Genomic DNA, 27669 nt, shown 5'->3' on the forward strand with positions numbered 1-27669 from the left:
GTCTAAAAATTAGAGCCAGACCTTTCAGGAGTGAGATTAGAAAACATTTCTACACACAAAGGGTGGTAGAAGTTTGGAACTCTCTTCCGCAAATGGCAATTGATACTAGCTCAATTGCTAAATTTAAATGTGAGATAGATGGCTTTTTGGCAACCAAAGGTATTAAGGGATATGGGCCAAAGGCGGGTATATGGAGTTAGATCACAGATCAGCCATGATCTTATCAAATGGCGGAGCAGGCACGAGGGGCTGAATGGCCTACTCCTGTTCCTATAACATGCACACTCCCCAATCCTGTTTAACATTAAACTTTTTAAGCTGCGCACTCACTGGCCCTCAAGTGATCCCTACCCTTCAGTCCTCCCTACGACTTAGGAAAGAAAAAGTCACCAAGGCAGCTGCCGGGGTGGCGTCAACAGTGACTGTGGTTCTGCTTGCTGATTGGGAGTTTCGGCAAAATAACTGGCACCACGCCCGCTGGTTAAAATTGGCAAGAACCAGGAACCACAACATGCAGCAAAGACTGGTCTCCACGGCACCACCCAATGGAAGAAATGGGCACTGCAAGAATACCTCGCAGCGCCATCCAGTGGCAAACGTTAACTACTACAGCAACGCACTAAAACCAAAGATGTCAAAGGGGAATTCTCCCTTGGCTGAAAGAGTAAGAGGACGGAGGAAGTTTGAAAAGTGAAAAATAGAAAACAAAAAAAAACACGCAGGTAAAGGGAAGAGGTATACAGACAAAAACAGAAGTCACCAAAGCACCAAGGGGCAGAAAACACTGGTGGGAGTTGTCTATCGGCCTCCAAACAGTAGTGGTAATGTAGGGGATGGGATCAAACAGGAAATTAGAGATGCATGTAACAAGGGTACTACAGTAATCATGGGTGACTTTAATCTGCATATAGACTGGCCAAACCAAATTAGCAATAATACTGTGGAGGATGAATTCCTGGAGTGTGTAAAAATTTTTTTTAGATCAGTACGTTGAGGAGCCAACTAGGGAACGGGCTATCCTAGATTGGGTATTGTGCAATGAGAAGGGGTTAATTAATAATCTTGTTGTGCGGGGTCCTTTAGGGAAGAGTGACCATAACATGATAGAATTCTTCATTAAGATGGAAAGTGAAGTAGTCCAATCCGAAGCTAGGGTCCTAAATGTAAACAAAGGAAACTACGAAGGTATGAAGAGTGAGTTGGCTATGATAGATTGGGAAGCTTCATTAAAAGGCATGACGGTGGATAGGCAATGGCCAACATTTAAGGAACGAATGCATGAATTGCAACAATTATACATTCCTTTCTGGCGCAAGAACACAAAAGAAAATGTGGCCCAACCATGGCTAACAAAAGAAATTAAAGATAGCATTAGATCCAAAGAGGAGTCATATAAAGTTGCCAGAAAAAGTAGCAAGCCTGAGGATTGAGAACAGTTTAGAATTCAGCAAAAAAAGGACCAAGAGATTGATTAAAAGGGGAAAAATAGAGTATGAGAGTAAACTTGCAAGGAACATAAAAGTGGACTGTAAAAGTTTCTACAAGTATGTAAAAAGAAAATGATTAGTGAAGACAAATGTAGGTCCCTTACTGTCAGAAATGGGAGAATTTATAATGGGGAACAAGGGAATGGCAGAGGAATTAAACAAATACTTTATTTGTGTCCTCTTCCGTGAAGACAGAACCAACTTCCCAGAAATGTTAGGGAACCAAGGGACTAGTGAGGAGGAGGAATTAAAGGAAATTAGTATTAGTAAAAATAGTGCTGGAGAAATTAATGGGATTGAAAGCCGATAAATCCCCAGGGCCTGAAAATCTGCAACCCAAAGTACTAAAAGAGGTAGCCATGGAAATAGTGGATGCATTAGTTGTCATCTTCCAAAATTCTATAGATTATGGACCAGTTCCTGCAGATCGAAGGGTGGCAAATAAGAACATAAGAAATAGGAGCAGGAGTAGGCCAATCGGCCCCTCGAGCCTGCTCCGCCATTCAATAAGATCATGGCTGATCTGATCCTAACTTCAAATCTAAATTCATGTCCAATTTCCTGCCCGCTCCCCGTAACCCCTAATTCCCTTTACTTCTAGGAAACTGTCGATTTCTGTTTTAAATTTGCTGATCTGATCCTAACTTCAAATCTAAATTCATGTCCAATTTCCTGCCCGCTCCCCGTAACCCCTAATTCCCTTTACTTCTAGGAAACTGTCGATTTCTGTTTTAAATTTATTTAATGATGTAGCTTCCACAGCTTCCTGGGGCAGCAAATTCCACAGACCTACCACCCTCTGAGTGAAGAAGTTTCTCCTCATATCAGTTTTGAAAGAGCAGCCCCTTATTCTAAGATTATGCCCCCTAGTTCTAGTTTCACCCATCCTTGGGAACATCCTCACCACATCCACCCGATCAAGCCCCTTCACAATCTTATATGTTTCAATAAGATCGCCTCTCATTCTTCTGAACTCCAATGAGTAGAGTCCCAATCTACTCAACCTCTCCTCATATGTCCACCCCCTCATCCCCGGGATTAACCGAGTGAACCTTCTTTGTACTGCCGAGAGCAAGTATGTCTTTTCTTAAGCATGGACACCAAAACTGTATGCAGTATTCCAGGTGCGGTCTCACCAATACCTTATATAACTGCAGCAATACCTCCCTGTTTTTATATTCTATCCCCCTAGCAATAAAAGCCAACATTCCATTGGCCTTCTTGATCACCTGCTGCACCTGCATACTAACTTTTTGATTTTCTTGCACTAGGACCCCCAGATCCCTTTGCACTGCAGTACTTTCCAGTTTCTCGCCATTAAGATAATAACTTGCTCTCTGATTTTTCCTGCCAAAGTGCATAACCTCACATTTTCCAATATTGTATTGCATCTGCCAAATCTCCGCCCACTCACCCAGCCTGTCTATATCCCCTTGTAGGTTTTTTATGTCCTCCTCACTCTCTACTTTCCCTCCCACCTTTGTATCATCTGCAAACTTTGATATGTTACACTTGGTCCCCTTCTCCAAATCGTTAATATAGATTGTAAAGAGTTGGGGACCCAGCACCGACCCCTGCGGAACACCACTGGCTACTGGTTGCCAGTCCAAGAATGAACCATTTATCCCAACTCTCTGCTTCCTGTTAGATAACCAATCCTCCACCCATGCCAGAATATTACCCCCAATCCAGTGATTCTTTAAATGTAACCCCACTATTTAAAAAAGGAGGGAGAGAAAACAGGGACCGACAGACCAGTTGCCTAACATCAATAGTAGGGAAAATGCTAGAGTCTATTAGAAAGGATGTGATAACAGGACACTTAGAAAATATCAACGGGATCAGACAAAGTCAACATGGATTTATGAAAGGGAAATCCTGTTTGACAAATCTACTGGAGTTTTTTTTTGAGGATGTAACTGGTAGAACCATTGGATGTGGTTTATTTGAATTTTCAGAAGGCCTTTGATAAAGTCCCACATAAGAGGTTAGTGTGCAAAATTAAAGCACATGGGATTGATGTAATATACTGGCATGGATTGAAAATTGGTTTGATGTGGAGATGCCGGTGATGGACTGGGGTGGACAAATGTAAGTAATCTCACCTGACGAAGGAGAAAGCCTCCGAAAGCTTGTGATTTTCAAATAAAACTGTTGGACTATAACCTGGTGTTGTAAGATTACTTACATTTGAAAATTGGTTGACAGCGAACAGAGAGTAGGAATAAATGCATCTTTTTCAGGGTGGCAGGCAGTGACTACTAGGGTACCGCAGGGATCAGTGCTTGGGCCCCAGCTATTCACAATATATATCAATGATTTGGATGGGGGAACCAAATGTAATATTTCCAGGTTTGCTGACGACACAAACTAGGTGGGATTGTGAGTTGTGAGGAGGATGCAAAGAGGCTTCAAGGCGATTTAGACAAGTTGAGTGAGTGGGCAAATACATGGCAGATGCAGTATAATGTGAAGTTATCCACTTCGGAAGGAAAAACAGAAAGGCAGAGTATTATTTAAATGGTGACAGATTGGGGAATGTTGATGTACAAAAGGGACCTGGGTGTCCTTGTACATCAGTCACTGAAAGCAAACATGCAGGTGCAGCAAGCAGTTAGGAAGGCAAATGGTATGTTGGCCTTCACTGCAAGAGGATTTGAGTATAGGAGCAAGGATGTCTTACTGCAATTATACAGGACCTTGGTGAGACCACACCTGGAGTATTGTGTGCAGTTTTGGTCTCCTTACCTAAGAAAGGATATACTTGCCATAGAGGGAGTGCAGCGAAGGTTCACCAGACTGATTCCTGGGATGGCAGGGCTGTCGTATGAGGAGAGATTGGGTCGACTCGGCCTGTATTCACTCGAGTTTAGAAGAATGAGAGGGGATCTCATCGAAACATATAAAATTCTGACAGGGCTAGACGGACTGGATGCAGGGAGGATGTTTTCCCTGGCTGGGGGGTCCAGAACGAGGGGTCACAGTCTCAGGATACGGGGTAGGACATTTAGGACTGAGATGAGGAGAAATTTCTTCACTCAGAGGGTGGTGAGCCTGTGGAATTCTCTACCACAGAAGGCTGTGGAGGCTAAGTCACTGAATATGTTTAAGAAGGAGAGATAGATTTTGAGACACAAAAGGCATCAAGGGGTATGGGGAGAGAGCAGGAATATGGTATTGAGATAGAGGATCAGCCATGGTCATATTGAATGGCGGAACAGGCTCGGAAGGCCGAATGGCCTACCCCTGCTCCTATTTTCCATGCTCCTATGTTTCAGTGAATTAGAGAGCCACAAGGATCTCAGTGATTTTACAGTCAGAAAAGGCAGCTTTCAGTCAGGAGGTCACAATTATTGCGATTACTGACTTGTTAATGGCTGACAACATCAACAGGGAAGAGTAACTCAAACCTGTGCCAAATAATAAATTACCAACTACCCAAGGAGTACTATCTCCGATCCCTAGAAGTGACACTGCACTGCTTGCCCAGTCTTGGTTTTGGTCAATTTCTCCTCTTCTTTTCACCCTCTCCTCCTCTCATGAGGGCAAAAAACCCCCGCTGTTACTTCGCCCAATTGCCCCATTCCTCGTGTGTGAGCCTCGGCAGCCAGCGTTGTCCGGCAATTCAACCACGGAAGGCATCGCAGCCCAACCGAAGCTGTCTGCGTCTGATGCGCACGTGCACGGAGACAAATTATAGCACCCTAACTGACAGATCAAAACTGGACCTTCTGCATGACTTTTTGATCCCGTGAGTCGCTCTGAACAATGTCTTTTTAGCTCCTCTCAGCTGTCCCTTAGTTTTATTTAAAAAAGAGGAAAGGCTTGGGGAACAAAAACCTATTTAGGTCATGTAGGAATCAGAGTGTTGAATCAGCAAATGGGCTTTTCTGACTCCTACAATCTAATATTTAACATCTTGACCTGTATGTTCCTTTAGAAGGAGGATCACGAATGAAATGAATTTGGGACAGAGCAATATTAATTCCTGCTGCGCACAGCTGCACAACACAAGCAAAACTACTCAAGATTTGGTGATAATAACGGCAGGCAGGGCAGCTGGGAGGAATTTAACTATTACCAACAGTGCCCCAGATTAAGAGGAGAGAAAGAGAGAGGGGGGGAGATGGGGGGAGGAAAGGGGAGAGAGGAGGGGTGTGAGGAGGAGGAGGGGGGGTGTGAGGAGGAGGAGAGGAGGAGGAGGGGGGGTGTGAGGAGGAGGAGGAGGAGGGGGGGTGTGAGGAGGAGGAGGAGGAGGGGGGTGTGAGGAGGAGGGAGGGAGGGGGGGTGTGAGGAGGAGGAGGGGGGGTGTGAGGAGGAGGAGGGGGGTGTGAGGAGGAGGAGGGGGGTGTGAGGAGGAGGAGGGGGGGTGTGAGGAGGAGGAGGGGGGGTGTGAGGAGGAGGAGGGGGGTGTGAGGAGGAGGAGGGGGGGGTGTGAGGAGGAGGAGGGGGGGTGTGAGGAGGAGGAGGGGGGGTGTGAGGAGGAGGAGGGGGGGTGTGAGGAGGAGGAGGGGGGGTGTGAGGAGGAGGAGGGGGGGTGTGAGGAGGAGGAGGGGGGTGTGAGGAGGAGGAGGGGGGGTGTGAGGAGGAGGAGGGGGGTGTGAGGAGGAGGAGGGGGGGTGTGAGGAGGAGGAGGGGGGGTGTGAGGAGGAGGAGGGGGGGTGTGAGGAGGAGGAGGGGGGTGTGAGGAGGAGGAGGGGGGGTGTGAGAAAGAGGAGGGGGGGTGTGAGAAAGAGGAGGGGGGGTGTGAGGAGGAGGAGGGGGGGTGTGAGGAGGAGGAGGGGGGGTGTGAGGAGGAGGAGGGGGGGTGTGAGGAGGAGGAGGGGGGTGTGAGGAGGAGGAGGGGGGGTGTGAGGAGGAGGGGGGGTGTGAGGAGGAGGGGGGTGTGAGGAGGAGGGGGGGTGTGAGGAGGAGGCGGGGGGGGTGTGAGGAGGAGGCGGGGGGGGTGTGAGGAGGAGGCGGGGGGGGTGTGAGGAGGAGGCGGGGGGGGTGTGAGGAGGAGGCGGGGGGGTGTGAGGAGGAGGCGGGGGGGGTGTGAGGAGGAGGCGGGGGGTGTGAGGAGGAGGCGGGGGGGGGTGTGAGGAGGAGGCGGGGGGGGTGTGAGGAGGAGGCGGGGGGGGTGTGAGGAGGAGGCGGGGGGGTGTGAGGAGGAGGCGGGGGGGGTGTGAGGAGGAGGCGGGGGGGGTGTGAGGAGGAGGAGGGGGTGTGAGGAGGAGGAGGGGGGGTGTGAGGAGGAGGAGGGGGGGTGTGAGGAGGAGGAGGGGGGGTGTGAGGAGGAGGAGGGGGGGTGTGAGGAGGAGGAGGGGGGTGTGAGGAGGAGGAGGGGGTGTGAGGAGGAGGAGGGGGGTGTGAGGAGGAGGAGGGGGGGTGTGAGGAGGAGGAGGGGGGGGTGTGAGGAGGAGGAGGGGGGTGTGAGGAGGAGGAGGGGGGTGTGAGGAGATGGAGGGGGGGTGTGAGGAGGAGGAGGGGGGTGTGAGGAGGAGGAGGGGGGTGTGAGGAGGAGGAGGGGGGGTGTGAGGAGGAGGAGGGGGGGTGTGAGGAGGAGGAGGGGGGTGTGAGGAGGAGGAGGGGGGTGTGAGGAGGAGGAGGGGGGTGTGAGGAGGAGGGGGGGTGTGAGGAGGAGGAGGGGGGGTGTGAGGAGGAGGAGGGGGGTGTGAGGAGGAGGAGGGGGGGTGTGAGGAGGAGGAGGGGGGGTGTGAGGAGGAGGAGGGGGGGGGTGTGAGGAGGAGGAGGGGGGTGTGAGGAGGAGGAGGGGGGGGGGTGTGAGGAGGAGGAGGGGGGGTGTGAGGAGGAGGAGGGGGGGTGTGAGGAGGAGGGGGGGTGTGAGGAGGAGGGAGGAGAAAAAGGAGAGATGGGAGGAGATGGAGGCAGTGACACTCTTTGCAGGGACTCCCCGGGTGAAACATAGAAACTAGGAGCAGGAGTAGGCCATTCGGCCCTTCGAGCCTGCTCCGCCATTCAATATGATCATGGCTGATCCTCTATCTCAATACGATATTCCCGCTCTCTCCCCATACCCCTTGATGCCTTCTGTGTCTAGAAACCTATCTAGCTCCTTCTTAAATATATTCAGTGACTTGGCCTCCACAGCCTTCTGTGGTAGAGAATTCCACAGGTTCACCACCCTCTGAGTGAAGAAATTTCTCCTCATCTCAGTCCTAAATGTCCGACCCCGTATCCTGAGACTGTGACCCCTCGTTCTAGACCGCCCCCCCCCCCCCACCCCCCAGCCAGGGGAAACATCCTCCCTGCATCCAGATGTCTCGCCCTGTCAGAATTTTATACGTTTCAATGAGATCCTCTCTCATTCTTCTAAACTCTAGTGAATACAGGCCGAGTCGACCCAATCTCTCCTCAAAAGACAATCCTGCCATCCCGGGGATCAGTCTGGTGAACATTCGCTGCACTCCCTCTATGGCAAGTATATCCTTTCTTTGGTAAGGATGGGGCGCTCTCTGCGGGGGCGCCCCGGGGGCGGGGCGCTCTCTGCGGGGGCGCCCCGGGGGCGGGGCGCTCTCTGCGGGGGGCGCCCCGGGGGCGGGGCGCTCTCTGCGGGGGCGCCCCGGGGGCGGGGCGCTCTCTGCGGGGGCGCCCCGGGGGCGGGGCGCTCTCTGCGGGGGCGCCCCGGGGGCGGGGGCGCTCTCTGCGGGGGCGCCCCCGGGTGCGCTCTCTGCGGGGGCGCCCCCGGGGCGCTCTCTGCGGGGGCGCCCCCGGGGCGCTCTCTGCGGGGGGCGGCCCCCGGGGCGCTCTCTGCGGGGGCGCCCCCGGGGCGCTCTCTGCGGGGGCGCCCCCGGGGCGCTCTCTGCGGGGGCGCCCCCGGGGCGCTCTCTGCGGGGGCGCCCCCGGGGCGCTCGGGGCCCCGGGCGCTCTCTGCGGGGGCGCCCCCGGGGCGCTCTCTGCGGGGGCGCCCCCGGGCGCTCTCTGCGGGGGCGCCCCCGGGGCGCTCTCTGCGGGGGCGCCCCCGGGGCGCTCTCTGCGGGGGCGCCCCCGGGGCGCTCTCTGCGGGGGGCGCCCCCGGGGCGCTCTCTGCGGGGGGCGCCCCCGGGGCGCTCTCTGCGGGGGCGCCCCCGGGGCGCTCTCTGCGGGGGCGCCCCCGGGCGCTCTCTGCGGGGGCGCCCCCGGGGCGCTCTCTGCGGGGGCGCCCCCGGGCGCTCTCTGCGGGGGCGCCCCCGGGGGCGCTCTCTGCGGGGGCGCCCCGGGGGCGCTCTCTGCGGGGGCGCCCCGGGGGCGCTCTCTGCGGGGGCGCCCCGGGGGCGGGGCGCTCTCTGCGGGGGCGCCCCGGGGGCGGGGCGCTCTCTGCGGGGGCGCCCCGGGGGCGGGGCGCTCTCTGCGGGGGCGCCCCGGGGGCGGGGCGCTCTCTGCGGGGGGCGCCCCGGGGGCGGGGGCGCTCTCTGCGGGGGCGCCCCGGGGGCGGGGCGCTCTCTGCGGGGGCGCCCCGGGGGCGGGGCGCTCATCTGCGGGGGCGCCCCGGGGGCGGGGCGCTCTCTGCGGGGGGCGCCCCGGGGCGGGGCGCTCTCTGCGGGGGCGCCCCCGGGGGCGGGGCGCTCTCTGCGGGGGGCGCCCCGGGGGCGGGGCGCTCTCTGCGGGGGCGCCCCGGGGGCGGGGCGCTCTCTGCGGGGGCGCCCCGGGGGCGGGGGCGCTCTCTGCGGGGGCGCCCCGGGGGCGGGGCGCTCTCTGCGGGGCGCCCCGGGGGCGGGGCGCTCTCTGCGGGGGCGCCCCGGGGGGCGGGGCGCTCTCTGCGGGGGGGCGCCCCGGGGGCGGGGCGCTCTCTGCGGGGGGCGCCCCGGGGGCGGGGCGCTCTCTGCGGGGGCGCCCCGGGGGCGGGGCGCTCTCTGCGGGGGCGCCCCGGGGGCGGGGCGCCTCTCTGCGGGGGTGCGCCCCGGGGGCGGGGCGCTCTCTGCGGGGGCGCCCCGGGGGCGGGGCGCTCTCTGCGGGGGGCGCCCCGGGGGCGGGGCGCTCTCTGCGGGGGCGCCCCGGGGCGGGGCGCTCTCTGCGGGGGCGCCCCGGGGGCGGGGCGCTCTCTGCGGGGGCGCCCCGGGGGCGGGGCGCTCTCTGCGGGGGCGCCCGGGGGCGGGGCGCTCTCTGCGGGGGCGCCCCGGGGGCGGGGCGCTCTCTGCGGGGGCGCCCCGGGGGCGGGGCGCTCTCTGCGGGGGCGCCCCGGGGGCGGGGCGCTCTCTGCGGGGGCGCCCCGGGGGCGGGGCGCTCTCTGCGGGGGCGCCCCGGGGGCGGGGCGCTCTCTGCGGGGGCGCCCCGGGGCGGGGCGCTCTCTGCGGGGGCGCCCCGGGGGCGGGGCGCTCTCTGCGGGGGCGCCCCGGGGGCGGGGCGCTCTCTGCGGGGGCGCCCCGGGGGCGGGGCGCTCTCTGCGGGGGCGCCCCGGGGGCGGGGCGCTCTCTGCGGGGGCGCCCCGGGGGCGGGGCGCTCTCTGCGGGGGCGCCCCGGGGGCGGGGCGCTCTCTGCGGGGGCGCCCCGGGGGCGGGGCGCTCTCTGCGGGGGCGCCCCGGGGGCGGGGCGCTCTCTGCGGGGGCGCCCCGGGGGCGGGCGCTCTCTGCGGGGGCGCCCGGGGGCGGGGCGCTCTCTGCGGGGGCGCCCCGGGGGCGGGGCGCTCTCTGCGGGGGCGCCCCGGGGGCGGGGCGCTCTCTGCGGGGGCGCCCGGGGGCGGGGCGCTCTCTGCGGGGGCGCCCCGGGGGCGGGGGCGCTCTCTGCGGGTGGCGCCCCGGGGGCGGGGCGCTCCTCTGCGGGGGCGCCCGGGGGCGGGGCGCTCTCTGCGGGGGCGCCCCGGGGGCGGGGCGCTCTCTGCGGGGCGCCCCGGGGGCGGGGCGCTCTCTGCGGGGGCGCCCCGGGGGCGGGGCGCTCTCTGCGGGGGCGCCCCGGGGGCGGGGCGCTCTCTGCGGGGGCGCCCGGGGGCGGGGCGCTCTCTGCGGGGGCGCCCCGGGGGCGGGGCGCTCTCTGCGGGGGCGCCCGGGGGCGGGGCGCTCTCTGCGGGGGCGCCCCGGGGGCGGGGCGCTCTCTGCGGGGGCGCCCCGGGGGCGGGGCGCTCTCTGCGGGGGCGCCCCGGGGCGGGGCGCTCTCTGCGGGGGCGCCCCGGGGGCGGGGCGCTCTCTGCGGGGGCGCCCCGGGGGCGGGGCGCTCTCTGCGGGGGCGCCCCGGGGGCGGCGCTCTCTGCGGGGGCGCCCCGGGGGCGGGGCGCTTCTGCGGGGGCGGCCCCGGGGGCGGGGCGCTCTCCTGCGGGGGCGCCCCGGGGGCGGGGCGCTCTCTGCGGGGGCGCCCCGGGGGCGGGGCGCTCTCTGCGGGGGCGCCCCGGGGGCGGGGCGCTCTCTGCGGGGGCGCCCCGGGGGCGGGGCGCTCTCTGCGGGGCGCCCCGGGGGCGGGGCGCTCTCTGCGGGGGCGCCCCGGGGGCGGGGCGCTCTCTGCGGGGGCGCCCCGGGGGCGGGGCGCTCTCTGCGGGGGCGCCCCGGGGGCGGGGCGCTCTCTGCGGGGGCGCCCCGGGGGCGGGGCGCTCCCTGCGGGGGCGCCCCGGGGGCGGGGCGCTCCCTGCGGGGGCGCCCCGGGGGCGGGGCGCTCCCTGCGGGGGCGCCCCGGGGGCGGGGCGCTCCCTGCGGGGACTCCCCGGGGGCGGGGCGCTCCCTGCGGGGGCGCCCCGGGGGCGGGGCGCTCCCTGCGGGGACTCCCCGGGGGCGGGGCGCTCCCTGCGGGGACTCCCCGGGGGCGGGGCGCTCCCTGCGGGGACTCCCCGGGGGCGGGGCGCTCCCTGCGGGGACTCCCCGGGGGCGGGGCGCTCCCTGCGGGGACTCCCCGGGGGCGGGGCGCTCCCTGCGGGGACTCCCCGGGGGCGGGGCGCTCCCTGCGGGGACTCCCCGGGGGCGGGGCGCTCCCTGCGGGGACTCCCCGGGGGCGGGGCGCTCCCTGCGGGGACTCCCCGGGAGCGGGACGCTCTCTGCAGCACGAGTGTACAGCTTAAGTGCAACCTTTCCCATAGATTGATACAAACACTTCAAGTCAGTCTGACGACAACGTTGATAGCCAAAACAAGGAAAGACATAAAAATATAGATTACACTGGGCACCTTTGAAAAAACGGGAGCTCGGACATCTTTACTGATCCCACGGGGCTGATTGGAAGAGATCGTTAGCATTACTTCCCCTACACTCTGCTCCAACATGAGCAGGATGACAGGACATATAGCATCTACATTCAGTGTACATAAGACAGAAACCTCGATGGAGGAGCAGGCAGAGGGCGAGAATGGCATGGAGAAAAGAGTTTTAAAGCTCAGCGGCAAAGTGATGACATCAGCGGCTGCAGGGCAGCAACAGGATGCACGTCGGACCCTGGGAGCGTTCACACCAGGACAGACTGGGATACTTTGCTGGGAACGGGTAGAATGCACAGACATATAAAAGGAGACGACATTCAATACTGCCCACCTCTGGCCATGAATGCTAACCCGTTCACTTCTATAATATACACGCACAAACTGTAAGACACAAACACAATCGGCGCGCCTTGGAATATGTCAGCAGTTCCAACAACAGCACAAATTCGGGGCACTTCTCGTCTCCAAACATGCTTTTAGAAAGTGTGCAGGCCAATCCCAAACCACTGTCTCCAGCACAAGGCATAGTATCCCCATAATATCGTGGGGAGCGACAGTGTGGTCACTGGGATCTCAGTGAAGTGCACCGCTGGGCGTGTGAAATTTTACTTTCTATGCCCGCTTGTTGACTGGGAAGACACCCCAGAGTCCAATGTTAGTCGTTTTTATTTTTCTGAATCTGACACACAAACAGCTGGGCAGATGCTGTGGGATCTCCTGGGGTCAGAGCACCACCATCTGCCATAGACACTGCTAAATCCCACAAGGATGTGCCAGTGTCCCAGAGTGACTGCAGTTCATTTTTTTTTAAAAACACACATCTCTCTCTCCTTCCCTCCAATAACCCCACTCTCCTACTTAAGCTTGGTCTCTCCAATAACTACTTGCTATCTCATCTTTGCTCTTTTCAACACCGGGACCTGCGGACCTGACAATTAAACTTTTGTTAATTTAATAAAACTTGGGTTATGCCTGGAAACAACATTTTGAGCTGTACAACGCCAGGGTGGAGTACTAACACTAGTGGAAGGAGCAGCGTGAGGCTAGGAATTAAAAGTATCACACAAGAAGCATGTTACACATTGAACCACACTGGTTCAGATAGAGGGCTTTCGCACAGGGCATTGGGCCCAATATAGTAACTGACCCTAATGGTTACTTTGCTTACCAAATGCAGGGAATACCGAGGGTCAAGTGTATGTAATGAACATATGAATGTCCCTTTGGGCAAGGAAATCTGCCGTCCTTACCTGGTCTGGTCTGTATGTGACTCCAGTCCCACACCATCATGGTTACCTCTGAACTGCCCTCTGAGATGGCCTAGCAATCCACTCAGTTGTATCAAACCACTACCAACATTTCAAGCTGAAGGCCCACCACCAGCTTCTCAGGGCAACTGGGAAGGGGCAATAAATGTTGGCATCGCCATGCCAGCGATGCCAACATCCCGAGAATGAATAACAATTTTTTTAAAATCCAAACACAAGTTGAGGATGTAAACAAAAAGCAGCAAAGTCAAGGTCCTTATATTGCTCAATATCATACCTCAATGGGTCTCTGAACTTTGCTGGTTCCTTCTAAGCTCCAAGTACGGCAACCCAGGCAGCTTTCCTCCTCCCTATATTCTCAGGGTGCTGAAATTAATCCTTCTCTCTTTCCACTGCAACCGTTTTATCACCGTTCCTGCTATTCGACCCTCTGCTCTGTAACTCCCTCCTCAAACCCTTCAGTTTCTCGCCCCCCCCCCCCTCACATTGCCTTTAAAATCAACATACTTTTCTTTTTGACCCTGCTAACTACCCCTTGAAAAGCCTCGACGTCTGCTCCTCTGTCTGGGAGCACGATATGAATTATCATTGACAACGCTTCCCGGCTGTGGGCAGACTGCGTGCGCAGCTCAGGAGCAAAAACAGGAGGACTCAAACCTTCAGAGAAATAAGTCAAAAATGTTAAAGTGCAACTGACGAGGAGATCGGGGTTACCACCTACTCCGAGATTACTCCCCTCGGATCTTTACTGACCACCGTGATGGGCCCAACAAGGACCTTGGTTTAATTTCTCATCCCCGGCCTGGCAGAGGAACTCTGGTGGCCATGTGGTGGTTTGGACATCAGGGCTAATAAAGTAAGAGTGTCAGCACTAGCTTACGTCAACCCAGCCTGCAAGATGCTAAGAAACGCTTGTTATCCCACTACTGGATGAACTTATAGTTTTAGGATGCCCAGAGTCACTGGTTTACAGTTTTCACAGAGACACAAGTGCAGAATGCAATGCCGAAACACTGGGATCCCATGCATTTAACAATAGAATTATTTAACTCATTCAGTCACTGTAAACTAGTGGCCCTGATAACGCACAATGCCTGCGCTTTCAGACCACACTATGAGCTCTTCAATCTACAATATCTAATATGCACTATGGTAAACAGACTCCATTCCATTGGGAGACAGTCACAAAAATTGTAGGGTCACCAACCCTGGTTGGACCAAATTCCGGGAGGCTTCATCACATGACCTCCAACCGCCCCGCCCCCACACTGCCGCCATTGGTCACCCGACACGTCAATCAGTCAATAATGGCAACTGCAGCACCGACAATTCTCTGCGCCCCAGAAACGGCTCTATCCCATCGCGCGGTTTTACTGGAGCGGCATTGCACCCTGGGAGCCGTGCAGCCCTGCTGTTTGCCGCCAGTCCAGCCGGAGCAATACAAGAGAAGACAACGTCTCTTGTGATTTGTCTCGCAGAAATGTGCGGGTAATTGATCCTTCATTCTGGGAGACTCCAGGACAATCCAGGAGGTGTAATCCCTGGACAGGTTTAAGGCCCGAGTTCCCACAGACAGGGGCTGAGAGTAGCCTATCTGCCGGTCTTCCTCCTTCCCTCTCCGCTGTTGGGACAGATTTAAACCGCACTGTTCCACAGTTGGTTTTGAAAGTTATAACCTCTTCCCCAAGAAACACCTTTTCCACAGATGTGCACAAACGCACGTCAGGAGCAAAAGAAGCACGCCAGCCGAAAATAACCAGTAAAACATTAACACCACTTGTTGGGGAGAAACCAAACTGGTCTTTACAGCCAAGGTCAATTTCAGGAATGCAATGTTTGTGCGCTGCCCCACTGACCTCTGCCCCATGACCTCCGTTCAGATTTCCCGACAATCACAGTCAGAACACGGGGTGCAAAGCCGAGGTGGACAGCACAGACTCCAACTCCACTGCTGCCTCTCCCTCCCCCCAAATAAAACACAAAATATTGTATCCGGGAGGAGCATCAGAATCTGTTTATTGGAAGAACATTAAGTCGGCTTCTTTAACTCTCGTACATCTGCGTTTTGTTTTAAAAATAAATTATTTCAAGACAACTGTGGGACAGCGAAGCTTGAACCAGCAAGGCTAGAACTGGCGGTCAGGGCTAGAAACGAAACGTGGCAGAATGGGAAAGTTAAAGATTAGCTTACAGACTGTTACGAGCAGATTATATACAGGAGTGCTGCGCCTCTGTTAAGTGCAATGTTGCTACTATGCTGTTCGGCGGCTCAGCAAGTTCATCCAGTGAGTAGGCGAACTGTGCAGACCAGAGGGACGCCGGTCTGTGCTGAATTCAGCATTGCAACTGGGTGGGTGGGTGGGTAGGGGGGGGGGGGGGGAAAAGAGGCCTCTACGCCACTGGGCTAAAGAACAGTAAAGATATCCAGGGCCCTCCCTCCTGATCACTGTCCAGTGACTCTGGTTAGAAGGCTCGGGTGCGTAAGCTGGGCTGGGACGGGCTCAGCTGCGACGCCGACAGCCATCGAACAGTGCGTCAAAGCCACTCGCTCGGCGAGGAATGTTCGCTTGAGTGAGGTGCCGGGGCGGGGGGGGGGGGGGGGGGGGGCGGCTGCTGGCACTGACCGAACCCCGACGGGAATGGCCGTCTCTGGGAATTGGGAGAAAGAGTGGGAAGAGAGAGATATTCGTAGGGGGGTGGGGGGTCAAAACCAGACTGGCAACAGCATCAGCCCTCAGGAAGAAAGTGAAAAGAACTTGCATTTATATATAGGACCTTGCCACAGCCTCGGGAAACCCCAAAGTGCTTCACAAGCAATGAATTATTTTCAAAGTGCAGCCACTGACGTCATGTCGGGCACAGATTTGAGAGGAGGTGGGGTGGGGGGGGGGGGAAACAACACTGCTCTCGTGCTGAGCTGCAATACTCCTGTATATAGTGTAAGTAAATCATGAATTTTAGAACTGTTACTGGGGGTGGGTAAAGACGACGGGGGCCGGGGCTTTTATTAGCGAGCAATAACCGAGAGCGGCCTGACATTATCTATTCAGCATTTCTTTATTTGATATCAAAAGTAAAGAGGAAAGAAAAGTTGGCTTGTTGCAAGTCATACCGCTTGCAGTGCAGCCTCTGGGCCCCGGTCTTCACCCTCCGCGGCAGCTTTGGAGACGGTCCTTACTGTGTCCTCTTCACAAACATTAGAGGGATCCGTTGCTGATGGCTGCTCCAGGTATTCCAACTCTCTTCCTTGCACTACAAAGAACAGAATGTTTTAAACAATGTATGCTTTACATTTTAAGGTAATTGGCAAAAGGACCAGAGACGAGACGAGACGAGGAGCATTTTTTTTTAATGCAGCGAGCTGAGATCTAGAACGCACTGCCTGAAAGGGCGGTGGAAGCAGATTCAATAGGGCACTGGATAAATACTTGAAGGGGAAAAATTTGCAGGACTGTGGGGAAAGAGTGCGGGAGGAGTGGGGGAGGGAAGAAAGAGAGTGAGACTAATCGGATAAGCTCTTTCAAAAACCCGGCACAGGCAAAATGGGCTGAATGGCCTCCTCCGTGCTGTATCATTCTATATTTCTAGGTGTCTCCCCTCCTCATTGAAAGGCGTTTTTATCCGGGCAGGAATCTATAGGCGGCAACAGTCCTCCGATGCTTTGCTCAACTGGCCGTTCTTCCCGTGAGCCTGCCCAACGAGCGTCGGCAAACTATTCAACTGCAGATGCCAACACAGCCAAACCCTGTCTTGTTCTCACCACAGACAAATACACACAGGAGTCACCAAACACCAGATCAGGAGGGTGAATGTGGGCTCATTTTTCCCCTCTGTAGCTCAGGGGTACAAGGACAACTCTGGGACCCAACTGCAAACCTGGGTTGAGTTCAGCTAACTCAATACAGAGCAGGAATCGGACCTGCGACCTTCTTGATCATGTACAGCTCAGTCTTTTTCACGGCATTTTACACAGCGTTTGGCAGCGAAGACTGCAAATTTAACAGATGCCTCAAGGCACCAACTGAACATTTTCTCAAAAAAAATTAATGCACATGAAGAAATTACAATTCAGAACTGCAAGTAAGGACACAACCTAATAATGTTAAGCTCCTACCGGAGGTAGATGCTGCAGCGGGATCCCTCGGGGTAGTGTGTGTCTCCATCATTTCCTGGTGGGCTTTCTTCTCCTGCTGTGCGTCCCATTCTTGCAGCTCCTTCTCAAACCGTCGGTTGTCATCCCTGACGTACTCTTTCAAATCGCAAGGCAATGTGTCCATTCCGGTCAACGCCTGACCAGTTTCCTTATCGAACTCCTCTACAAGAGTAATAGGGAAGAAATGGTTTCTATTCTGTAAACTAAGTAACAAGCAGCAGCCTCGAGATTAAGTGCCTATCATTCCTCTTGCACATCACACATCCTCGTTTGTCACAGGTTGAGTTGATAAAGGCAATAAAGTAAGGTACACAGACCAGGTTTGATCCCTGCTCTAAGCGGAGTGAGCTGACCTCAGTTCTGGTGGCAGTACAGGCCACCGGAACAGTTAGCATCAGCAGAGAGGAAACAAAAAGAAAGCCAGCCAGGGTCCCTGCTCCTGATCAGTATCCGGGGACCCTTGGCGGAAGGTGAATGTTGGGTGAAGACGAGATCAGATTCAGCCACACATCCTGTTGGAAATTTGCATCTTTCTTTGAATTTTCAAAATAGAAATATAAATTCGCTACTTTAAAAAAAAAATCGCCTGTGCTGTTTAAAATGGCCACTAGGGCACATTGTCCAATAGAAATTGCTGACTAGTCACAGGTGTGGCTAAGGTGACGCGGTTTCAGCCACATGCAATATTAGTAGAAAATGCTCTACCACAGAATTAAATAGAATGTACAGCACAGGGGGGAGTAAAAAGGAAGGTGGTTGTAGTAGGCGACAGTATAGTTAGGGGGATGGATACTGTTCTCTGCAGCCAAGAGCGTGAGTCCCGAAGGCTGTGTTGCCTACCCCGGTGCCAGGGTTAAGGACATCTCCTCCGGGCTGGAGAGGAACTTGGAGTGGGAGGGGGAGGATCCAGTTGTCGTAGGTCCATGTAGGTATCAACGACATAGGTAAGACTAAGGAAGAGGTGCTGCTGAGAGAGTATGAGCAGCTAGGGACTAAATTAAAAAGCAGAACCACAAAGGTAATAATCTCTGGATTATTACCTGAGCCACGAGCAAATGGGCATAGGGTAAATAAGATCAGAGAGATGAATGCGTGGCTCAAAGATTGGTGCGGGAGAAGTGGATTTCGATTCATGGGGCATTGGCACTAGTACTGGGGAAAGAGGGCTTCATGTAAACCATTCTGGGACCAGTGTTCTGGCGAATCGAATAACTAGGGCTGTAGATAGGGCTTTAAACTAAATGGGAGGGGCGGGGGGTTCAGGTAGGGGGAAATTTAGAATATTGAAGAGAAAGGACAAGGAAGTAGTCCAGGGAAGAGATAGGGGTAATGATAACCATAATGTGACAGGAAGGGACAGAGCAAACAAAAATAAGAGTGCACTAGTAAATGGGGTCAGAGTAGGAAAAAATGGTAAAAAGACAAAATTAAAGGTTCTTTATCTGAATGCACGCCACATTCGTAATAAGATACTTGAATTGACGGCACAAATAGAAACAAATGGGTATGACCTTGTTGCCATTACAGAGACGTGGTTGCAAGGTGACCAAGGTCGGGAACTGAATATTCAGGGGTATCTGACATTTCGGCAGGATAGAAAGAAAGGAAAAGGTGGTGGGGTAGCTCTGTTAATAAAGGATGAAATTAGTACAATGGTGAGAAATGATCTTGGCTCAGAAGATCAACTGTAGAATCAATTTGGGTGGAGGTAAGAAATAGCAAGGGTGGGAGTAGTATATAGGCACCCTAATAGTAGCTACACTGTAGGGCAAAATGTAAATCAGGAAATAATGAGGGCTTGTAAAAAAGGTAATGCAATAATCATGGGCGATTTTAACTTTCATATAGATTGGGCAAATCAAATTGGCAATTGTAGCTCTGAGGATGAGTTCATAGAGTGTATTCGGGACTGTTTCTTAGAACAATACATTGTGGAACCAACCAGGGAACAGGCCATTTTAGATCTGGCAACGGGTAATGAGACAAGATTAATTAATGACCTCAAAATAAAGGATCCCTTCGGAAACACTGATCATAATATGATAGAATTTCACATCCAGTTTGAGAGTGAGGATCTTGGATCTGAAACTACTGTATTAACCCAAAGGCAATTACAATGGCATGAGGACAGAGTTGGCTAAAGTGGACTGGGAAAACAGATTAGAAGGTATGATAGCGGATAAGCAGTGGCAGACATTTAAAAAGATATTTTATGACTCCCCACAAAAATATATCCCAGTAAGGAGGAAAGACTCCACGAAAAGGGTGTACCAACCATGGCTAACTAAGGAAGTTAAGGATGGTATCAAGTTAAAAGAAAAGGTGTACATCGTGGCAAAGATTACTGGTAAGCCTGAACACTGGGAAAACTTTAGAAACCAGCAAAGGAGGACTAAAAAAATAAAGAGGGAGAAAATAGATTGTGAGAGTAAACTAGCAAGAAATATAAAAACTGACAGTAAGAGCTTTTATAAATATATAAAAAGGAAGAGAGTAGCTAAAGTAAGTATAGGTCCCTTAGAGGATGAGACTGGGGAAATAATAATGGAAAACAAGGAAATGGCAGAGGCACTGACATATTTTGTATCTGTTTTCACAGTAGAAGACACTAAAAGCATATCAATAATAGTAGAAAATCAAGGGGCAAAGGGGAGAGAGGATCTAAAAATAATCACTATCACTAGAGAAAAAGTACTAGGCAAACTAATGGGTCTGCAAGCTGACAAGTCTCCTGGACCCCATGGCTTGCATCTGAGGGTCTTAAAAGAAATGGCTGCAGAGACAGTGGATGCATTGGTTGTAATCTTCCAAAATTCACTAGATTCTGGAAAGGTCCCAACGGATTGGAAAACTGCAAATGTAACGCCCCTATTCAAGAAAGAAGGAAGACAGAAAGCAGGTAACAATAGGCCAATTAGCCTAATATCTGTCATTGGGAAAATGCTAGAATCGATTATTAAGGTAGTAGTAGCAGGACAATTAGAGACTCAAAATAAAATCAAGGAGAGTCAACATGGTTTTATGAAAGAAAAATCGTGTTTGACAAATTTATTAGAGTTCTTTGAGGAAGTAACAAGCAGGGTGGATAAAGGGGAACCAGTAGATGTAGTGTATTTGGATTTCTAAAAGGCATTCGATAAGGTGCCACATAAAAGGTTACTGCACAAGGCAAGAGCTCATGGTGTTGGGGGTAATACATTAGCATCGATAGAGGATTGGCTAACTAACAGAAAACAGAGAGTCGGGATAAAGGGGTCATTTTCAGGATGGCAATCTATAACTAGTGGGGTGCCACAGGGATCAGTGCTGGGCCTAAACAATTCACAATCTATATCAATAACCTGGATGAAGGAAGCGCGTGTACTGTGGCCAAATTTGCTGCTGATACAAAGATAGGTGGAAAAGTAAGTTGTGAGGAGGACACAAAGTGTCTGCAAAGGGACATAGATAGGTTAAGCGAGTGGGCAAAAAATTTGGCAGATGGAGTACAACATGGGAAAATGTGAAGTCATCCACTTTGGTAGGAAGAATAAAAAAGCAAAATATTATATAAATGGAGAAAGACTACACAATGCTGCAGTACAGAGGGATTTGGGTGTCCTCGTGCATGAAACACAAAAAGTTAGCACACAGGAGCAGCAGGTAATTGGGAAGGCAAATGGAATATTGGCCTTTATGTCAAGGGGGATGGAGTATAAAAGCAGGGAAGTCTTACTACAACTGTACAGGGCGCTGGCGAGACCACACCTGGAGTACTGCGTACAGTTTTGGTGCCCTTATTTAAGGAAGGATATACTTGCAATGGAGACGGTTCAGAGAAGGTTCACTAGGTTGATTCCGGGTATGGAAGGGTTTTCTTACGAGGAAAGATTGAGCAGGTTGGGCCTATACTCATTGGAATTTAGAAGAATGACAGGAGATCTTATTGAAACATATAAGATTCTGAGGGGACTTGACATGGTAAATGCTGAGAGGATGTTTCCCTTCATAAGGGAATCTAGAACCAGGGGGCAGAGTCTCAGAATAAGGGGTCACCCATTTAAGATGGAGATGAGGAGAAATTTCTTCTCTCAGAGTTGTGAACCTTTGGAATTCTTTGCTCCAAAGAGCAGTGGAGGCTGAGTCATTGAATATATTCAAGGCTGAGTTAGACAAATTTTTGATCAGCAAGGGAGTCAAAGGATACGGGGAAAGGGCTGGAAAGTGGAATTGAGGCCAGGATCAGATCAGCCATGATCTCATTGAATGGCGGAGCAGGCTCGAAGGGCCAACTGGCCAACTCCTGCTCCTATCTGTTATGTTCTTATGTAAACAGGCCATTCGGCCCAACAGGTCCATGCCAGTGTTTATGTTCCACACGAGCCTCCTCCCTCCCTACTTCATCTACCCCTATCAGCATATCCTTCTATTCCTTTCTCCCTCGTGTTTATCTAGCTTCCCCTTAAATGCATCTATACTAGTTGACTCAACTACTCCTTGTGGTAGTGAGTTCCACATTCTAACCACCCTCCGGGTAAAGAAGTTTCTCCTAAATTCCCTATTGGATTTATTAGTGACTATCTAATGTTTATGGCCCCTAGTTCTGGTCTCCCCCGCAAGTGGAAACATCATCTCCAAGTCCACCCTATCAAACCCTTTCATAATCTTAAAGACCTCTCTCAGGTCACTCCTCAGTCTTCTTTTTCCTAGAGAAAAGTGCCCCAGCCTGCTCAATCTTTCCTGATAGGTGAAACATCTTAGTTCTGGTATCATCCTAGTAATCTTTTTGCACCTTCTCCCGTGCCTCTATATCCTTTTTATAATATGAAGGCCAGAGTGTGGTCTAACCAAGGTTCTATCCGTTTAACATAACTTCTCTGCTTTTCAACTCTATCCCTCTAGAAATGAACCCCAGTGCTTGGTTTGCTTTTCATTTATAAAATGGGCTTATTAACCTGCGTCGCTACTTTTAGTCATTTATGTATTTGTACCTCCAGATCCCTCCGCTCCTCTACCCCATTTAGACTATTACCCAAACAATATGTGGCCCCACTATTCTTCCTATCAAAATATATCTCACACTTATCTATACTGAAATTCATTTGCCAATTATACGCCCATTCTGCACGTTTATTAACGTCTTCCTGTATTTTATCTCCTCGATATTGACTATACCCCCCCACAAGTTGGCGTCATCCACAAATTCTGAAATTGCACTTCCGATTCCCAAGTCCAAATCGTTCATGTAAATGGTGAACAACAGTGGTCCTAGCACTGATCCTTGTGGAACACCACTTCCCATCACTTGTCAGTCTAAGCAAATACCTTCAACCGCTACTCTCTGTTTTCTGTATTGTAGCCCGCTTGCTATCCATTCTGCTACTTGTCCCCTGACTCCACATGCCTTAGTCATGAGTCTACTGGCCTTTGATGAGACTTGGAATCAAAACATGGAAATTCAGTAGTAGGAGCCCGAGACTTTCTGCTGGGACAGTTAAAGTGTTAACCCAACGTTGGCTGTATTTAGTGCACAGATGCTGCAGAGCAGGTTCCTGAACTTAAGTGCTGCTCGGTCTGAAATTCCATGTTTCGATTCTAAGTCTCATCAAAGGCCTGCCTGACTTGTTTGACGGGAGCTCCAGATCTTATCAGAGATCCACTGCTGCTGACATTTATATCAGGGGAGGGATTCTCTGCCCCATCGTGACATAATTGGGTTGAAAGATGAAGGTCAGTAACGTTAAGACGATAGCTTTGCTGCTGCTGTGTCCGGCTATCTCTCCCAGCTCCTGCCTCTTCTCTGCCCTCAAGCTTTCTTCTTGCTGTGCTTGCCCCCCTCGCTTTCTTCTGGCCAATAATGTTCCTCTAGCTTGGCCTCCTCAGCCTCACTCACTTTCTGTTGGTGCTCCTGTACCATGAAACTAAGAGCCCCCTCTACAGGAAAACAGTACCTTTACAACAACAACAATTTGCATTTATATTTAATGTAGAAAAATATCCCAAGGCACTTCACAGAAGTGCAATCAGACAAAAAGTGACACCGAACCAAAGGAGGAGATATCAGGAGGGGGACTAAAAGCTTACACGGAGGTTTAAGAAGGGAATTCCAGAGTTTGGGGGTCTGGACAACTAAAGCCACGGTCGCCAATGGTGGAGCTATGGAAATCAAGGATGCCCAAGCGGCCGGAATTGGAGGAACACAGAGATCTCAGAGTGTTGTATGGCTGGAGATTACAGAGATAGGGAGGGGCAAGGCCATGGGTGAGAATTTTAAATTGAGGGCATCGGTGAAATACGACTGTAGTTTGGACAGCGAGCACAGGAGTGATGGGGGAAGCAGGACTTGCTACAGGTTAGTAAACGGGCAGCAGAGTTTTGGACGACCTCAAATGTGTGGAGCGTGGAGGATGGGAGGCCGACCAGGAAGGCAATGGAATAGTTGATTCTGGAGGTAACAAAAGCATGGATAAAGGTTTCAGCAGCACATGGGCTGAGGCATGTACAGAGATGGGCGATGTAACGGAGGTGGAAGTAGGCGCTCTTTGTGATGGATATATGGGGTCAGAAGCACAGCTCGGTGTCAAATAGAAAGCCAAGGTTGCGAGCAGTCAGCTTCAGCGTAAGACAGTGACCAAGGAGGGGGATGGAAGCGGTGGTAAGAGTACGGAGTTTGCAGCAGAAGCCAATGACGATGGCTTCGGTCTTCCCAATGTTTAACTAGAGGAAATTGCGGCTCATCACTGGATGTAGAAGAAGCAGGCTGACAACACAGAGTCGGTGGAAGAATCGAGAGGTGGTGATGAGGTCGAGCTGGGTGTTGTCAGCATATACGTGAAATCTGACGTGTTTTCGGATGATGTCTTCGAGGGGCAGCATGTAGTTGAGAAGTAGGACGGGGCCAAGGATAGATCCTTGGGGGACTCCAGAGGTAACGGTATGGGGGCGGGAAAAGAAGCCATTGTAGGAGGTGCTCTGGCTACGATTTAAGTTAGAAGTGGAAGAAGAAGACAGTGCCACTCAGCTGGATAACGGAGGAGAGGCTTTCAACCGAGTCAAAAACTGCAGAGGTCAAAAAGGATGAGGAGGGATAGTGCAAAAGGGTCACATTAACGGAGGATTTTTGACTTGGATTAGGGCTGTTTCAAACCTGACTGGAGAGATTCAAAAGTGAAGTTGCAGGAAAGATGGGCGCCAATTGGGAGGCAACAACACATTCAAGGACATTGGAGAGGAAAGGGAGGTGATACCAAACAACTGAGAAGAGCACCCTCTATTTTTCAGCTCTACTCCTATTTATTGAGACTGCAATAACCTACAAGGAAATAAATTATTAGTGCACCAGCTGTATGGTTTCAACCACCGAAACCTAACTTCAAAATGCAGTAACTTGTTCTCAACGGAACGAACTGGTAGAAGACGGGAAAGCCATCAATTTTAGAGATGGAATAGAAGAATTCCACTGGCAAGAGGGTCGGTAACAAGGACACGGATTTAAGGTAATTGGCAAAAAAGAGAGGGGAGATGAAGAGACTTTTTTTTTTACACAAAGCACATTTTGATGATCTGGAACGCTCTGTCTGAAAGGGGGGTGGAAGCAGATTCAATAGTAACTTTCAAAAGAGAACTCGATATACACTTGAAAAGGAAAAATTTGCAGGATTATGGGGAAAAAGCAGGGGGTGTGAGACTAATTGGATAGCTCTTTCAAAGAGCTGGCACAAGCATGATGGGCTGAATGGCCTCCTTCTGTGCTGTATGATTCTATGAGTAGAAACTGAAGCACAATTCACAAACACGAAAGCAACATTCCAACACAAATGCCTTCCACACAATACATAATCTGCAGAATGTAGTATGTGTAAACGATGAGTATGTAGCCAATGTAGTACCTTCTATTAAATATCGCTCCGTGTCATTTATGTACATTAAACAGTATGCACTAGCATTCCTGTAACCACCAAAGGAGTCGCGTTCCAGCTCCTCCCAGGAGGATTTGGTAACAGCTATGTCGTTGTATTTCATCCATCTCTCATGGTGGTGATCATGGATGTAGGCCCAGTAATGCCCAGCATTAGCCTGACCTTCATGCACCAAGACTGCGTGCAATCGGTAAGGAACCTAGAGTACAAAGGGAAGATATGACCAACAAGGGCTCCTTACATTAAAAAAACACAAACGTATACAAGTTACTCCATAAGCTGATGCTATAGCTTCTGATAAGCATTAAATTCTGCCACACCCGCACTCTATTGTGTTACACTGATTTAAACCAGCCCCTCAGAATAACATGCACATATAACCTGAAATAATAGCATTCTTGTTAAAATTCTCAGGTTAAAATTCCATGGAGGACATTTCATCAGAATGGTTTTAATGAAGGGTTCCAGCTGAAATGTTATCTGGTCTTTCCTCTTCAGAGGCTGATGGGCCTGTTCGGTGCTTTTATATCAGAGTTCCCGCACTTGCGGTTTTCCTATTAATCGCGCCACCACCAATGGAGCTCAGCCTAGTGGGCTCTGCCCTTCATTCGACCTGCTTAATACTGCGGTATATGGCCTGCAGCTCGATTAGAATCACGTGGGCAGTGACTCACTTGCATCATGGTCTTGTCGGTGTACATCAGCTCGATCGTGCGGTGAAGCCTGGCGATGCTCTCTTGCAGATCTGAAAACACGACAGAAATTGTGATCAACAGTTTGAACAGAAAGCACAGTTTACACCCCTGTGGGTACAATGACTGAACTCTGAATGAACGTAAGCAATTCTATTTTTTAATATATATATGCAAAAAACTGGCTGCTGAGAGTCCAAATTGCCACTTCGGAGGGTCTGCTCAATCCATGGATCTCGGCGATTGGCTTCGAGTTATGGCTAGCCAAAATGCAAAACCCCTTACCCCTTCTCTTCACCCATTTCTCGAGAAAATTCGACAGGTTTTGGCTGTGGCCATTCCTCATGCATCAGCCAGACAGAGATTGTCCGCAGGTTATTTGAGCAGAGAAGGCATCACAACCAAGCCCAGCGCTGCTGTCACACATCAAGCACGCACGTACCTTACAGCAGGAGTGACTTTAAGATTTTTTTTAAGCCTGGAGGTTTATTGCAACTTCCGAGCTTAAATCCGTTAACTCAGTACAGACTTGGGGGGGTCACAGCTTGAGTGCGGACAAGGAATGCTTGAGATGTGAAGTGTTCCGATCACAGGCACCAATATCCCTCATAAAATAAAAATAGAAAATGCCACTCCATCACCATCTGCAAACTGGTTAACGTTTGAAATACAGACACTCATCAGAAGTCCGGGCCATATTTGTGTTCATGGGTGAGGGATAGGAGGGGGCTTGTGTGGAGTATAACCACCGGAATGGGCCAGGAGGTCTGTTTCTGTGCTGTAGATTCTATGCAATTCTAGGTAACTCAAGTCTCTACTCAAATCGCTAACCTGTTTTCTCAGATCTTGGTAGACCTACTGTTTACTGCCAGGATTTTCTGTTTCAGATTTCCAGGATTTCCTCATTGCTCAGATGGCAAGCACAAGAACGAATATAAAATAAGAACAACATCTGGAAGAGCTTTAGTAAAAATGTCACAGGAAAATAATCTCAGTGGGGTTTAGGCATATCAACCCATGATAGTGAAGTTTAATTACTTTACTCAGTCCTCCAAGCCTGTTACTTCTCTAGTATTTTTCTAGCTTTCCCAATGCTCAATATACTTCCTCATCACCCCCATTGTTCTGCCTATCAAGTTCTCCGAGGGCTCCACTAAACCTTGATCTCCTGCATTCCCTTTGAAGGAGAAACAAAAGTGACAATTTTGTTTCTTCAAGTCTCTCCAATCCAACCAACCTTTTAGCTTTGACGACAGCATCATAGACATTCTTGGCCTCACTATGTCCTCGGATCTTAAATGAAACATTGCATATCTCTTCCAGTGTTTAGTCAGTCACTAGAAAATTTGGTTTTGTATCAAACACTGCTTAATCCCCCCAACAACAACTCTTAAGCTGCCTTTGAACCCCCAGCCCATCCTAGTCATAGAGTCATAGAGTTACACAGCACGGATAGAGGCCCTTCAGCCCAACGTGTCCGCGCCGGCCATCAAGCCCTGTCTACTCTAATCCCATATTCCAGCATTTGGTCCGTAGCCTTGTATGCTATGGCATTTCAAGTGCTCATCCAAATGCTTCTTGAATGTTGTGAGGGTTCCTGCCTCCACAACCCTTTCAGGCAGTGAGTTCCAAACTCCAACCACCCTCTGGGTGAAAAAGTTCTTTCTCAAATCCCCTCTAAACCTCCCGCCTTTTACCTTGAATCTATGTCCCCTTGTTATAGAACCCTCAACGAAGGGAAAAAGCTCCTTAGTATCCATCCTATCTGTGCCCCTCATAATTTTGTACACCTCAATTATGTCCCCCCTCAGCCTCCTCTGCTCCAAGGAAAACAAACCCAATCTTCCCAGTCTCTCTTCATAGCTGAAGCGCTCCAGCCCTGGTAACATCCTGGTGAATCTCCTCTGCACCCTCTCCAAAGCGATCACATCCTTCCTGTAGTGTGGCGACCAGAACTGCACACAGTACTCCAGCTGTGGCCTAACCAGTGGTTTATACAGCTCCATCATAACCTCCTTGCTCTTATATTCTATGCCTCGGCTAATAAAGGCAAGTATCCCATATGCCTTCTTTACCAC

At 52.5% G+C, this 27669-nt stretch overlaps 2 protein-coding genes across 3 annotated transcripts in view; both read right to left on the reverse strand.

The window, feature by feature from the left end:
• The window catches only part of usp25 (ubiquitin specific peptidase 25), a 148580-nt gene that overhangs the window by 45345 nt on the left and 75566 nt on the right, over window positions 1–27669 (reverse strand). For both annotated transcript variants that reach the window (XM_067993372.1, XM_067993371.1), the window contains 4 exons: window positions 25574–25644; window positions 24870–25098; window positions 16963–17163; window positions 15961–16100 (listed from right to left, as the gene is read on the reverse strand). In XM_067993372.1, coding sequence (XP_067849473.1) covers window positions 15961–16100; window positions 16963–17163; window positions 24870–25098; window positions 25574–25644 — 641 coding nt within the window. The remainder of the gene's footprint in view (window positions 1–15960; window positions 16101–16962; window positions 17164–24869; window positions 25099–25573; window positions 25645–27669) is intronic.
• On the reverse strand, window positions 1080–14352 carry LOC137327527 (collagen alpha-1(I) chain-like). Its single transcript, XM_067993429.1, has 5 exons — window positions 14223–14352; window positions 13334–13505; window positions 10191–11421; window positions 7859–10093; window positions 1080–1157 (listed from the first exon to the last, which is right to left on the reverse strand). The coding sequence occupies exons 1-5, from the start codon at window positions 14350–14352 to the stop codon at window positions 1080–1082; spliced, it is 3846 nt and encodes a 1281-aa protein (XP_067849530.1).

Source organism: Heptranchias perlo, chromosome 11 (genome assembly GCF_035084215.1).
Source record: "Heptranchias perlo isolate sHepPer1 chromosome 11, sHepPer1.hap1, whole genome shotgun sequence".
NCBI lineage: Eukaryota > Metazoa > Chordata > Chondrichthyes > Hexanchiformes > Hexanchidae > Heptranchias > Heptranchias perlo.